General features: G+C 51.3%; 2 protein-coding genes across 3 annotated transcripts in view; both read right to left on the reverse strand.

Annotated features, from left to right (window-relative positions):
- Positions 1-1,811: 1,811 nt before the first annotated feature.
- Positions 1,812-11,939, reverse strand: TBL2 (transducin beta like 2). The gene is made up of 7 exons (XM_067537746.1): positions 11,742-11,939; positions 9,480-9,610; positions 8,054-8,238; positions 6,492-6,643; positions 4,171-4,297; positions 2,989-3,141; positions 1,812-2,378 (listed from the first exon to the last, which is right to left on the reverse strand). The coding sequence occupies exons 1-7, from the start codon at positions 11,854-11,856 to the stop codon at positions 1,922-1,924; spliced, it is 1,320 nt and encodes a 439-aa protein (XP_067393847.1). The 5' UTR covers positions 11,857-11,939; the 3' UTR covers positions 1,812-1,921.
- A 682-nt stretch (positions 11,940-12,621) lies between these two features.
- MLXIPL (MLX interacting protein like) overlaps positions 12,622-15,077 on the reverse strand; it is a 46,220-nt gene continuing 43,764 nt past the window's right edge. For both annotated transcript variants that reach the window (XM_067537745.1, XM_067537744.1), the window contains exon 17: positions 12,622-14,678. In XM_067537745.1, coding sequence (XP_067393846.1) covers positions 14,560-14,678 — 119 coding nt within the window. In that variant the 3' untranslated portion in view covers positions 12,622-14,559. The remainder of the gene's footprint in view (positions 14,679-15,077) is intronic.

Below are 15,077 nucleotides of genomic sequence, written 5' to 3' on the forward strand. Positions count from 1 at the left end.
AGTAGAGGTGTTGAAGAAGCCCAAAATTTGCACAGTACTCGAGGAAGCAGACACAAGAATACTTCTGGATGCTGTACTTACCAATATTGACTTTTGGGTCTCTTGGTGCTGAAGGAACAATAGTAATTAGATCACCTGATAGAGATGTTTTGGTCCTTGCTGTTCACTACTTTCCAAAATGAACACATAGATGACATGTGGACTAAAACAGGCACCATTACCAGCACAACTGACAAGCATCATTTCATACCTGTGCATGCAATTTGTGAGACACTCACTCCTCATTTTGCAACATACTTCCCGCTGTGCACACATTAATAGGATGTGACACTGTCTTCCCTGATTGGAACTGGGAAAAGTCTGTTTAATGTTTTCAAAACAAAGGGAGCTTACCGCTTCAGAGATCTTGCATAATTGGGAAAGTTACAGCTGTTTCTGCAGCAAGGAAGTTGGTAGCAGTGCTGGATGACTACAGCAAGAAAGAAAAGGAGACCCACAGAGACCTGAATTGCTTGTGCCTCAATCTACTGTAAAAAGAGGACAAGTCACTGGCCTAACTCCCACCATGTGAGGACAGTTTTGAAGAGCATGTCAAAAGAGCATCTTGGCAAACAAAGATTTGGATGTCTTCACACATAGATAAACCAGATATTGGATCACCAGTGCAACATGGTAAACCACTTCCTGTGTTCTTCAAGGATCCAGTGGCATCTGAGCATCTACCAGACCATACTTGTACCTGTCCAGTAGGGGTCGCTGCACAACCATCTGTAGTCAGAACAATCTTCCCTGCCCAGAACTGTGTACAGTGCCAAGGCGCTGAAGACTGTGATGACCCCCTTTCCAGAGATCATAATGATGAACAAGATGATAATGTTGACTAGAACTGTCACCCAACGCTATTACATTTCAATGATACCTGTACAAATGTATTATTCAGTTTTCTTTTGCCCTTTAAATTGTTACTGATGCTTAGAGATCACAAAGAAATCCAATTTTATGTCTTGAAATAATACATAGAGTCATTAACCTACCAAACAAATGCAAATATTTGAAGTGGTAGTTTTAAAGTATTGATGGTATTATCCCCATTTTTTTGGTAGCAGTACAATAACTGCACATCATCTTAAAAGTAGACATAAAAAGCTTTCAAATGATGTAAGATATGCCTGTATGTAGAGAGAAATTGGTGCTGTCTGCCACTCACCTACTTCCCATTGAATTTCCCACTGCTTAGGTAGATGCTATATGACAACAAAGCTACCATTATCCTTTCCCAGCAGCATTCAGTCCCTAACATAAGCATGTAGCTCCCTGGCTCCCAAATAACTTACTACATCTCTACAGTGCATAGGTATAAATAAATCCCTTCCCCCAGCTCAATATTTATACATTATCAAGTCCTGGTTGAGACACCACCATGATAGCGGAAGGGTTAGTCCTTTTAAGCTCGTTATTCTGATCACATTATTGTACTGCACCCATCACTGTGGTATCTGAGCTCCTTCTAGAGGCAGGATTTTAAACAAGTCTGCCAAATGCAGCTGCTCTCCATTTCCTGAGGACTGGCACCGACAAGCCCCTTCTAACTTCCTTACACAAAAACAATTCTCCATTTGGCACGAAATCTCTCACACCGTGGCTCAGACAGGAGGCCCAGTATTAGCAAAGTCTTCCTTCTCTCAGTTCTCCTCCCCAGGCAGCTAATTCCCAGCACAGTGCCCCACTAACACACCCTCCCCCCAGCCACTCAGCTCTGTATCTCTCCATTCAACTCTGTTCAGAAACGACACAAGGCAGCCTCAAGGGGGTCAAGCTGTCAGTAAACTTTTATTACAACTCATTCAGTTACTGAAAACCCGCCACACACAGCACAAGACTCCCCTCGAGAAGTCTGCACATACGCCGTTCCCAGGGGGATTTAGTCTTTCTTGGCATAGATACTGTCCAGCGCATTCTGGGCATCTGTGATCTGCTGTTGCAGTCTCTCTCTGGTAGCCTCATTAGCAGCTTTTTTCAGCATGCCTTTCATTTCTTCCACCACAGCCCGGTAACCCGCAGTGTTGTGGAACACCCGGATAGCCCGGTCCCCACACGACACAAGGTAGCGACTGTTAATGTCAAAGGCCAAGTCCATGATGTACTCTCCATGGACACTGACAAAGTGCTCCTCCTGCTCCCCCCTCCGGGTGTTGTACACAGTGATGCTGGTGCTGCTGGAGATGGCCAGTACGCGAGCATCAGGAGACAGGGCAATGCGACAAGGCTCCATCACTTCACACTTCCCTGTCAGGAGCAGATAAGGATCCTGTTGCTTCTTGTATTCTACATCTGTGTCCCACAGCTTCCATGTGCCATCCTTTGAAACAGTCACCATCCTATGGCAGGAGAGAGCACACGTCACAGTCGCAAGGAGACCAGGCGGCACCATTCCCCTCTCCAACCCTCAAACCACAGCTCCTGGCATGGAACAGAAACAGGAACAACTCTCCTGAACAGTGCAGAGTGCAAGTCTCAGGGCTTGGTAGAGAGCAGCTGACTATATTATCTGGGGAATGGGGGAGGTTAGTGCTCGTAAATGCAATTCCCTTCAAACATGAGCATATGGGCATTTTGGCATTGGCCAATTGAGCCAAAACCGAAGGCACAGGAAATCTCAAGTGTTAATATAAACAGGCGCCTTCATTTTCCATCCACAGTGGTGAAGAATGCCTGTGCACCAAGGTTAGAGCAATCTGTCTGGAGTGGGGGAGCAAGAAGTGGGACCCTGCCAGGTGAGCGCAAGTCTCCATGCTTTGCTGCCATGGATTCCTCTTCCCAAGCTTCCTATCAGTCACAACGGACAGGGTTTCTGGGCACGCTGTCTAAAGCCATGCACTGCCGAGAAAGGGGAGTCCATACAGGCTTACTGCTCCTATACACTGGAAGGGGCCCGCTAACAAGTCACAAGGGCATGTGATAGTGATATTTTTCAGGGTAGCTCCTCACCGTCGGGAGTCATTGGAGAAAGAGAAGGAGTACACGCCAGCAGTATGGCCCTTCAGCTCAAATGCTCTGGTCACCTCCCGGAAGTCTCCGCCTTTGCCAAAGCACACCTCCCATACCTTCACGTCAGGGGTGAAACCACACGATGCTACAAACCTAGGAAGGGGAGAGAGAACATGCGTATTCACAGTCATCACTGAACATCTCCCAAGCCTGTGACAGTACCAGCATGATTCCACTTTTGGATCACTCCCTAAACTGAAGGAATAAAAAGCAGCCAGCTGGGGGCACCACAGAGGTGTGTGTATAAGAAAGCGTCCAGGGTGCTGCCTGATCCTGCATGGAGATGTGGGTTGAATCACAGTTTGGGTCACAAAGAAAACTAGTTTCCCCTGCCACCAAGAAGTCAGTGTAGAAACAGGGTACATGGCAATCCCAAGAGGTCAGTAAGGGACAGGACAACGCAGAAAGACTGCACCAAATAAAGGAAATCCTGGGCATTGCATATTTCTAGCCCAGCAAAAGGGGAGCCCAAATACCTGCCTTAGGGGTCAGATCCTCTAGTGCCTAAATTTGGAGCCTGATGAGCTCACAGTCTTATGGGTGACAGATCATAACAGGGTGATGTTGGGTAATGGACAATGCCCACTAAGAAAATGATATTTCCATCAGAAGATTTGCTATCTACTATTGTTAAAAGTAACCCCTACAAAGAACTTAAACTTGAAAAACCACCCACACATCTGCACCTCTGACAGCACTGCAAATCTAGTCAGTCTCAGATCTGGTGATGTCTTTCCTAGACTCTTCAAGAAGGTGACTAGCAGTAACAGCAGCAGCAATGCTGAAGGTGAACAGGCAGCAAGCAGGTGCAGAAGGGGGAGGAGAGATGAACATGCTTAGTGGTGCCACTTCTAAATTGGCCCAAAGGCCTTTCTAAACAAGCTGGGGAACATAAAAAATCTTCCATAACTTCCCAAGGGGCTTTTGGAGTAGGATGTGCTGTTTAAAAGTGGATCTATTGACATTAAAAAAAATTAATTAATTGCAAACAACTCAAGTTGATGATACTCCTTTGGGGAAGGAGTGAGGCTCCTTGCCTGCCTTATTTCTTGTGCCCCTCAAACTCCCCAGTGGAAACAGACAGCATCCCCATCCCCCTGGCAGCAGTCTTGCGTTCCTCACCTCCCACAAGGAGATACAGCTGCAAAGGCGTTGTTCATCTGGTTAGTGTTGATGTTGGCCAGGACGTCACCCTTCAGGTCCCAGATCAGGATAGTTGTGTCACTGGAAGCAGTCATAATGAACTTCCCTGGGGAACGAAGGACAAAGGTTAGTAGTCTCCCAAATCTAGTGTTAGTCTGGCGATGCAGGAGACCGGGCTAGCAGCAGAGCAGTCATATCACTCAGCTTCCTAAGGGCTGTTCCACCCACTACCGGGAGAGAGAATGTCTTTGTCTAGAAAGCTATCCACCCAGACGTCAGGGAGGGGGAGGAGAAAGCAAAAGAAATCTCAATTCTGACAGCTGTGGGGTAGAGATCCGCTCTGAGCCCCTTGTTCCTGGGTGCAATGGCAGAGAGAGGCACACGGCTGGCAAATGCTCTCATTGGGAGAGGCAACTGAAACTGCCCTTGGACCAAAACTCTCCCCTCTTAGCAGGGCCCCTGCACTCGACTGGGCTTTACATTTTGGGGGCGTTGTAAAGAGCTGGGCAGAAACTAATGGTTCCAAATGCATCTGTCCCTGGGCATGTACCTTGTAGCTAAGCAGACAATGGGCTTCCTGCATTCAGCCAAATAAAGCTTTCCTACAGTGCACAGATTATGCCAACCAGATTCTAGCTGCTTCAGTGACAAGGCTATAAAGCGCATCACAGGCTTGTGACAAGCAGTGGCAAGAAGGCTCAGTTCCTGAGTCGGCACTGATGCTTTGTCCCTTGGGTTTCCACAGGGCAAACCATGCTAGGAGCAGTTGGGCCTGAAACGCTAAAACACAGCCTGCCATCAGTCTGAATTCTGAACACTGCCTGGGAAGTCACATCAGCCTCTTGGGCCTGGCACCTCTCAGAATCCACCATCAGAGCTGGAATCGAAAGAGGTGGCAGGATAACAATGCAGTTAAAAGATGTAACTCCACACAAGAAACTCACGCCGCCAGGTACAGGTAATAAAATTGAAGGATGCTGTCCACTTAGAAGCCACGGATAAAGAAACTGATTTGGTTACCAACCCATGCTACTAATGCACCTCAGATTACTGCTGATGCTATTTACTTTGTGTATTTCTCTCCACTTGGCCAATATAAATCAATGAATGTATCCCATTTGTTCAGAGAGACAAGATGGGTGATGTACTGTCTTTCATTGGACCACCTTCTGTTGGTGAGACAAACTTTCGAGTTACACAGCGCTCTTCTTCAGGTCTTGGAAACGTACTCAGACCAGGCCTGCACTTAGGACACTGCACTGACACAGCTGCACCCGGCACCGCTGCAGCACTCAAGTGAAGACGCTCCTACCCCGCTGGGTAAAAGCTCTCCCATTCGCGTAGCGAATGCACCTCCATGAGAGGCAGTAGCTGTGTTGATGGCAGCAGCTTTCCTGCTGACATAGCGCTGTTTACACAGGGGTTAAGGTGAGTATAACTACATTGTCCAGGGATGTGGGTTTTTCCACACGCCTCAACAATTATACTGACATAGGTTTATAGCGTAGGCCTGGCCTCACCTCCTTTTACAGGTAAATACAAGGCTGAACAGATTGTTCCACATAAATAAGTAGTTAACACAAGGGACCATTCAAGGTGAAGTGCTGATTAACATCCCACCAGTCACAGGGAGGAAAGGAAGCAGGGTGGGGAGAACAGCTGGGGGGTTGTTAGTGGGTTGGTTATAGATTGTCGTAATAAGCCATAAATCCAGTGTCTCTGCAGTCCATGAATTTTAGTGTCTAGCAGAGGAATGAATATAAGCTCCCAGGCTCATTTTTAGAAAGTGTTGTGCAGGTTTCCTTTGAGGATGAGGACTGATATCTGACCTATCAAATGATCGCCTTGTGAAAAGTGCTCTCACACAGGCGATAGGGTGTTTTTGTCTTTTATTGTTTTCCTGTGTGAATTTATTCAAGAGTGTAGCGATGGTCTGGTTTCACAAATAGTTGCTGTTGGAGCACTTAGTGCACTGGATGAGGTACATTGCATGTTGTGATGGGCATGTGTAGGAGCCCTGGATCTTGAAAGGGGTGTTGGGGGGGTTGTCAATCATTGTAGCTGGGAAGTGAGCGAGAGCGTTCCTGCCTCTTACAAGAACTCTCTTTGTGGACATTAAATATACCCACATAAGCCATGAGGAAGTGAAGGCAGAAGTGTTAAGTGACTTCTCCTATCACTCACTGAGTTGGAATTAGATCTGACGTGTACCCAATGCTCAAAGCAGCAGCTGTTCTTCAGAAAGTACAAGCCGGATGGCTCACAAGCCCAGAGGAAACGGGGCAGCCCAGTCTCCGTACCTGTCTCGGCAATTCCGATGTTGATGATGGGGGCTTTGTGCTTCTTTGGGAAGTCCTCAGGGGCTGCAGTGAAAGTGAAGTTGCCATCCTCCTTCTTGGTCATTTTAAAGACACGAATGGTCTCTCCGTTTGCCAGCCAGGTGATGAAGGCTCTGAATGAAGGAAGGATAGTCATTTCCTGCCGCCAACAAAACGAAGAAACCACTGTACCCAATGTCACAGGCCACGTGCTCATCTCACACTAAGCTTACTTTTGTGCACCTAGCTAGACTGCCAGGGATAAAGCTGGGTGGCTAGAGGCAGCCAATCCAGGAGTATGCCTTGAGCTTTCCTAGCCTGTCTCCTGTTTGCAATGGTCTGAGTGTAGCTCTTTGTATGGAGTTTGGCACTGGTGAGAAGTCCCAGATGGCAGCTCTGATGACTGAATCCTCTGTCCCCAGAGCAGGTAGGGCATGGGCAGCAGCAAGGCACGCTTCCTCGTCACCACAGCTCTGACCTGGAGGTGCCTCCTCCTGGACAGAGTCAAACAAGTTCCAAAGCTCGTTCTCCTTTTGCCCTTTCTGAGAATGCCAAGAAGTGTGACACCTAGTGCCCAAAGTGATGGTGGTTTTGGTGATGCAGGCAACTGCCCCCTGAGTATTACAGCTCATTCCATACAGGCCAAACAATCAGAAGATAACTTCTGATCCCTACAACCTGGGCTGGACTCAAACCAATAATCGAGGGGGTTACAGCTTCACGTGATCAGACACAGTCTAGAGAGATGGCTGGAGTCATTACTGCAGTTAAGGGGTTTGGCTAGTTTTTATATTTGAAGACCACAGCCTATCATGCTGACCAATATTCTCTCATTGTTTCCTTGTATTCCCATCTGTCTGTATCCATCTGGCATTTCATCTCGCACTTAGCTTGTAAGCCCGTTGAGACAAAGAGAGTCTTTTTGTTCCATTTGTACTGTGCCTAGCACAACGGGGCCTGGGTCCATGGCGGGGGCACCTAGGACCTACATTAATACAAATAATAAAACAAAGAGACTCAAGGATCATTTGCACCTTGTGTGATGAACACCTGCTGAGAAACAGCTGCAGCTCTGCTCACAGCACTGGCTGGAGAACCTGGGCTTGGGAAGTGCGGCAGCTTGCCAGCCTGCACAGTTAACCTCCCACTCACAAGTCCATTTTCCTGTTGCGCAGGCCCTAGCCCTAATGTCTCAAAGCCCTGGATGGTGAGCAGACATAGGAGGAAGCAGAAGTCACAGCCCAGCAGCCTCTGGGACATGGAAGCCAGCAGGAATAGGAACAGGCCAATCCTGATCTCACTAAACCTGAGAAGAGGAACTAATTTTCAGGTGAGGGAATTTACTTGTTCAGAATGATCAGCAAGGATCTAATAATTCTTCAGGGGCAGAGCAGAGGGGCAGAGCATGCTGGAGAAGCTCCTGGCTCCTCCTCAGACCCTTGTAATACGACAAGCTATCCTGGCAGGCTAGGAAAAGAAAACCCTTCCTTTGTAAGTCTCCTGGCTTTGATTTCCAAGCCCTACCCACCGCTGCTACCTCCCACCTGGAATCTGGGCTGAAGCGGACCAGTGTGGCGTGGTCCAGTTCTACGTTGGCTCGCATACAGCGGTGCTCACGCTCCAGGAAGTCCTTGGTGCTCCAGATCCGGACAGTGCGGTCATCAGCACAGGAAACCAAGTACTTGCCATTGCTGCTGAAGTCGAGGCAGGTTACACTCCCACTGTGACCCTGCAGAAAACCAACACGATCAGCACCAGCTTTCTGTGTGATGAATGGAACAGGTAATCTGCCTGCACTATGGCAGGGCTCCAAGGCCTGCTAAAGGGACCCCTGCACACAGGTGCTGTCCCAAAACAAGAGAGAGAGAGAGAGAGAACATGTACATGAATCCCATCTGCTCCTCCTCTCTTTCTGCCCCCCAAAACACAGCAATGTCCATCCCTATGTCCTCACATCCATCCTTCTCCCCCCTGCCCTCCTGCTGTTCCAGGGCATACCTTTCAAAGCTGATTCTCCAGGGCACAGGGTAAGTGAATCAGAGGGAATGGACACAGGATTGTGTGGGAAGAATGAGGTGGGCTACAATAGGAAGAATTATAACAATTCGTAACATTTATACAACTCTAGATCTCAGAGCACTTCACAAAGGAGGTCAGGATAATTAGCCCCATTTTACAGATGGGGAAATTTAGGCACAGGAAGGTCAAGGTCACCAAGCAAGCCACTGTCAGAGTTGGAAACTGAACCCAGGTCTCCTGAGTCCCAGTGCAGTGCCCTCTCCCCTAGGTTTACTGACTCCCACAAATACCACCAAGCTGTTATACAGCACTTTTCATATGGTGTCATGCTACCCCTCACCCTCCTGTTTGACTGCCTACAGCACCTTCCTGCAGCTTGATTTCAGGAGGCAGCTGATGACAAAAGGAGAGACGTCCCCATCATTAAGGAACTCTCAGCATTTCAGTGGAGACCGAAGCAACAGAGAAGAGCCCAGCAGAGGAACGCAGAGGCACAGCTCTGTGAGGAGCTGCAACAGTCACAGACTGGGATGGGGACAGGGATGTGGCAGGAGGTGTTTGCTTTTTGAGTGCCCAGGCGGAGCATTAAACAAAGCAGTCCCAAAGAACACGCATCCAGGAATGGACAGGGCCAAGCTAGGGGATGGTTCATGTCCAGGGTTTTTTTAATTTTCATGGCCACTAGGCCATCTACAAAAGGAAACCTTTTTGGGAAAAAATGTCTTCAGAGGGCTCAGTCCGCAGCAGGCAGAGGGGAAGATCTTAACTATTCCTTTCTTCTAAGTCTCCAACCTTTACTTAGAAGGCTGGGAACTTGTGCTTCACGCTTGGCTCGCAGATCTCTGAGTGGGTGTGTGCAGATGTATGTCCCCATGCGTAACAGTAAGTCAATGTCTATTGTCCAAGGGGCAAAAAAACAGGTGCCGGTGCTTACCAACTGATGCCAGTTACCTTGAGAGCAGCTGCTAGGAATGGGTGTGTGAAGTTGTGTTGCTGTGGCTTCTCCTTACGACTTCGTTGGTGCTGCTTCTGTCTCTTTGGTCCCAATGTCTTATTTACTGCTTCCCCATTTACTTTCTGGTCTAGAAAACACAAGAAGATGGAGGGAGATGCATGAACGTGATTTTCTGATATCTGTATCTCATTAGGAAGCAAAGAGACAGACAAGTCGAGTAAAGCAGTGCCACCATGCACACTGGGACACATGGAAGAGTTATGAAACAGCTCTGATGTGTTCCAGAGGGGTAGCCATGTTAGTCTGTTTTTAGCAAAACAGTTAACTTGACATTTTCTAGAAAGTCTGCTCCCTTCTCTCTGCTAAGAAATTCTCACCTGACAGTTGGCTCAGAGAGTGCCTGAAAAGATATTCTCATCTTAAAGGGAAATGAATGAGTTGTTCCTGGGAGGGGTGTGGGAAATTAATTTTTCTCGATTTGTCCTGCCTTGTCTAGATATGGAAGCTTGTACATAATACAAGGAGCACCACTTGCACCACTTATTGTTCGGAATGTGAAACTGAAAATGATTTTCACTAGCTAACACTACAACAAGCTATGGTATGCTGGAGTTAGGGCTGAGAGTTTTTACCAGTGCAAAGTTGTAGAACATTGTGGTTATATGAAAAAAAATCACCACAAGGAACTCAGCCTAGATTCCTTCCCATACTGAAGGAATTCCACCAGTCATCCTGCACTCACACCCTCATCCTTCTCCACATCTGGTACGTAAAAAAGGCTCTTGGGTTTCTACTTGAAGCAAAAACAAGACAGTGAACAAATGAGTCTTTCTACCCTGGACCCTAAGACAGCTCAGCTGTTGCCCTAAGCAACCAGAGCAGAGTATAAACAACGAGATTCCTCTAGCACCTTAAAACTAACACATTTCTGCGGGCATTAGCTTTCATGGGCTGCAACCCACTCGTCAGATGCAGAGCAGAGTATGTTTCCTGAAGCAAAGAACTCAAACCAGGCTTATTTTTCAGCCAGAGGTAAAGAGAATAAGGTGATGTTAGCAAATCAAACACACCCCACTATTCCTAAGAGTCACCTTGCTCCAGGATGTTGATGGAGAAGAGGATTTAACTCAGGTTTGCCTGGTATGTTACCATGCTCCATTAGCAGTGACTAAAGCTACATCAAGGGGGCGTACTGCATTCCAGATTATGAGCGACATTAATATTCCATAGCTTCTGAGGCCCATAAACTGATAGAAGGAAGAAAGCACTCACATCCCGGCCAGCAGATCTGGATCTTCCTACAGGTGGGTCATGTCACCCCAGCCCAGCCACCATCAGTTCTTGGCAAATGTTTATTCTTTTAAGTAAGACAATTTGGCTAGCACCAGCTAAACTACAGACTCGCACCAGAGCAAGAATGCATTCTGGGGGAGTCCCGGAAAGACACAGTCCTATTAAGGATAGGATCAGGAGAGGGCAGAGTTACAGTGTAAAGTAGTGTCTGAGAGAAGGACTAAAATGTCCCCTTTGTCATTAGGGCCGTTAGTTTAGTGGGTTTAGGCCTGGTCTACGCTTCATTTTTGCTGTTTTAAATATAGTCACAGCACCACCTCCCCCATGTAAATGCAGCTGTGCCTCTGCACAAGAAGTTCTGGCAATTAATGATCTAGGGCATTCAAGTCTGGCCAAGTGCCCTATCCCGGTCCGGCACCCACACTAGTAACTAGCCTGGCTAAAACCCACACCCCTGAGGGCTTGTCTACACGGGCACTTCTGCCGGCAAAACTTCTGTTACTCAGCGTGCGAGAAGACACCGGCTGAGCGGCACAACGCCAGTGTAGACAAGCCCTGGGTCTGACCCAGCTGCGAGCTGTCCTTCACCAAAACCTGCTCCGCCCCGGCTGCTGCTCCCCGGAGCGGGGGGCTCTCGGGACGGGGTGGCGGGGCAGCACCGAGGGGCCGGCTCAGGGCTGGAGTCAGGACACCCGGGGCAATGCCGCCGCCGGGGGGTGCAGCGTGCGTGTCCCCGCTGCCGCGCCGTGCTCGCCCCCCCCCGCAGCGCCGAGCACTAGGAGCCGGGCGGCCCCTCGCCTCCCCAGGCGCTGCTCCGCTGCCCGCGCGCCGCACAAACCACCGAGCCCCGGCCAGGTTCCCCGGGGCAGAGCGCTGGGCTGGCCGGGGACGGAGCCGCCCCAGGCCCGCGGGCTCCCGCCGCGCCACCCGCCCCCGCCGGCTGAGGGCGGCCCGGCCCCGCTTACCGGCCGGATCCCCGGCGCCCGGCCCCCGCGGCGAGCCCCGGCCCAGCGCCGCCAGCAGCAGCAGGACCAGGGCGCCCAGGAGCAGCGAGACCCCGATCAGCGCCGCCGCCTCCATCCTCCCGCCGCCACCTCAGCGCGCGGGGCCGAGCACGGCGCGGCGGCGGGGACGCGCACGCTGCCCCCCCCCCGGCGGCGGCATTGCCCAGGCCCACGTTGCGATCGGACGAGCAGAAAGCGACCCATAGCCGCGCACGCGCAGTTCCCGCAGAGAAGGGGCGTGTCATCGGGGGTGGTCAGTACGCATGCGTGGAGAGGCTACTCTGGGCTGAGCCGCTCATCCTGGCAGTCGTCGCAAAGCGGCACCTGGCGGGGGAGAGCAGCGCTGCAGCCCGTGCCCTGTGCGCATGGGCTGTGGGCGCTGGTCTGGCGGCAGTGCCAGGGCTAGTAGCGCGCTGCCCCAGGTGGGGCCCGGCAGGCGCCGCGGGTTCGGATCCCAGCGCCGACGCAGACTTTTACGTGACCTTCGCCTGCTCCCCCCGCTGCCCTGGAGGGTGTCGTGTGGTTCTGGATGGCAGTGCCCTGTGCCCCTCTCCTGCACATCCCCCCCTGGGGGGCTGGTTCCATTAGCCCTGTTTGGCCAATGGGGGAAACTGAGGCACACAAGGATGACATGTCCAGCACACCTGCCTGCCAGGCCCGTGTCACTCCTGGGCCACCGGAGCTGCTCTATTACCTGCTGTTTTTTAACTCCACACTTGTCCCCCCAACCACCGGTGCACCGAGCCCATGCTAAAAACTGCAAACCCTCCCCCCTGTTCTCAGGAGATGCCGTGGGCACTGTCTGGGGAAACACTAACCCTGCAGGTGGTAGTGCCACGCCAGGGGACCTCGGGGGCTCCAGCAGGGGGGAGGTGAGCGTGGGAAGGAGGCCAGTGGGAGGAAAAGGCACAGCCCAGAAGAGAGGGTGAAGGGGTGCATCTCTAATGGAGGACATGGCTCTGCTGTGATGAACACTTCACCACCCTGCTCCATGTGTGGCTTGCCCCCCGGCTCCCAGGGAAGGGAGGAGTCCTTTGGTGCAGGTTTTGGCAGCGGGAGCCCAATGCATGCACTGAGACCAGGGCATGGAGCCCATTGCTCTGTTCTGTGTATTTTTCCAGAGGCAGCAACAGGGTGAAGATTGCTGAAAAGCTTAAGAAACACACCAAAAAATGGGGTGGAACAAAGTCTCTTTATCACAAAGGATCTGCCATTGCATACAGAGCCAGGGCCCGCAGCAGGGGATATAGGGACAGGACATTCCTTTGGCAACATGACATCATACGGCACTGATGGGAAAGCTCCTGGATCCTAGAATGTCCCAAAACTAAAAGACAGAGAACATTGGCCTGGGACACGCCCAGGATGGAGAAATCCAGCAGCTGTCTTTGAGCTACGGTTCCAAAGATGCGAGACAAGAAGACATGCTGCTCACATTACAGGAAAAGGAGCGAAAGGGCAACAAAATGCAAGCAGGAGACAACCAAGCAGCCCAACCAAGCTGAGCACAACAATAGGAACAAGAGCTTTGTGGGGGGTTGTACAGTATTCTCCACTCCAGAAGACAGACACCGAGGGAGGTGGGGATTCCACCAGAGATGTGAACAGAACAACCACTGCTTAGAATTCAACACACCCCAGCCAGAGTAACCACCGAGCACTAGTGCAGACATGGGCACCAGTAACCGTGAGCCACAGACTAGAGCAAACACATGAAGAGTCTGGCTAGAGTTGATTACCCAGAGCCTAGGCCCTTGCGTAGGGAACGGAAGCAGCCACATTTGTGAAGATAAGGCTTGGGCGGTGAGAGATGCTGACCTTCTCATGGAGCATCTTCTATGGAGCCACTTCATGCGCTAGCCCCAGCAGCAGCAGCAGCTCGCCAGGGCACTGCCATCCCTAGGAGAGGTGGGGGATCTGGCTGCTGAGCTGAGGTGGGTTTTTCAGCAGCTCTCATGGTCTCCCTATCCCTAGATCTCAGGGGCTGCTGGGCCAGGTTCCATTGTTTGCTTCGGAAGATGGGGCTTCAAGGAGACGGACGGCCCAGCTCCTTCTGCTCAGGAGCCAGAGGCGGCCGAGTGATTCCCTCCCATGGTCAGTGGTTGCTGCTGAGCAATGAGTTGTGGGCACCTTTTAATGGGCACCCTGAGCTCCCCTGAGAGCCTGGGGACCCGGCCCTCACTGCTCATCACCATAGCTGGTCGCTCCGAAACCGCAGTCAAGCCCTGGTGTTCTCATCTCTCTCGAACGGTTCCTCGGCAACGCAGGATGCTGATGGGTCCCCACACCGGGCAATGTTCAAGTGTTTGCCTAGGCTCGCCACATTCACATTTGGGGCCGTTCCTCGGCTTTCACTTAGTCCTAGTCTTTGCCACGCCGCCTCTCGTGCAAGTGAGCGTTCACTAGTGTTTTCGATCGAGGTCACTGCCTGGAGGGAGTTGTTCTGAAGGAACCAGGCTCTCCAAGATCATCCGCGTTTCCCGCCAGTTTGTTACTCTGTAGCCTTCCACGGTGCTATGTGCAAGGTACGGGATTTTCAGAGGCAAAGCTCTGGTCTTGGGTGGTGGAACGTGTCCATGCATCAGAGGTCCATGCATCGGAGGTTTTGCGGACGCCTCCCACCACACTGATGGGGGTGCAGTCCCTGCGAGGCAGAACAGCGATGGCGGGACCAGGTTGGCAATAGAAGACTCTTGCTGGGGAAAGCGAGTGGTTGTTCTGCAGAAAGGGACCATCTTGCCCAGGCTGTGGCTAGCTGTGAAGGGCCCCTCCCTTGTGGCTAGGAGTTCTTGCTGCAGACTGTCCCCATCACTGCCTGGGTGGCCTGCTCAGGCACACATGCCGGGTCCGTCAGGATGGAGGTGGAAATGCTCAGCTGGCGCAGAGAGCTCAGGACAGCTGGGAAAACAAAACCGAACGGAATGAGTCAGCTTCCCCTGCCTGACGGCTTCAGAGCTGCTCCAGGCTGCCGGTCTGCTCGCCACAGGGCCCACTATGCCATAGCGTCTAGCCCAGACCCCGGCTCTGACTGGTCAGTGCCAGCTGTTGCCCAGGAAGGTGCCAGAATCCCTGTTACTGGGCAGCTCTGACATAACCTGCTCCTAGGGGAGGTGTCTCCCTAGCCCCCGGCAGGAACCGGGTTTAAATCCTGTCCCATGACGCACCCTTCTCTTTTCATTGTCTGCACCTGTGTCCGACCCCTACTGAAACCTGCTAAGCGTGGCGTGGGGAACCGCACATGGCAGGGAATTTCACGGGCTAACCGTGTTGTGTGAAAAGCACTGCTCCTCCTCCTGG

The sequence above is a fragment of the Emydura macquarii genome, unplaced genomic scaffold (genome assembly GCF_026122565.2).
Source record: "Emydura macquarii macquarii isolate MOO-44397 ecotype Brisbane River unplaced genomic scaffold, CSIRO-AGI_Emac_v2 contig_450, whole genome shotgun sequence".
Classification (NCBI taxonomy): domain Eukaryota; kingdom Metazoa; phylum Chordata; order Testudines; family Chelidae; genus Emydura; species Emydura macquarii.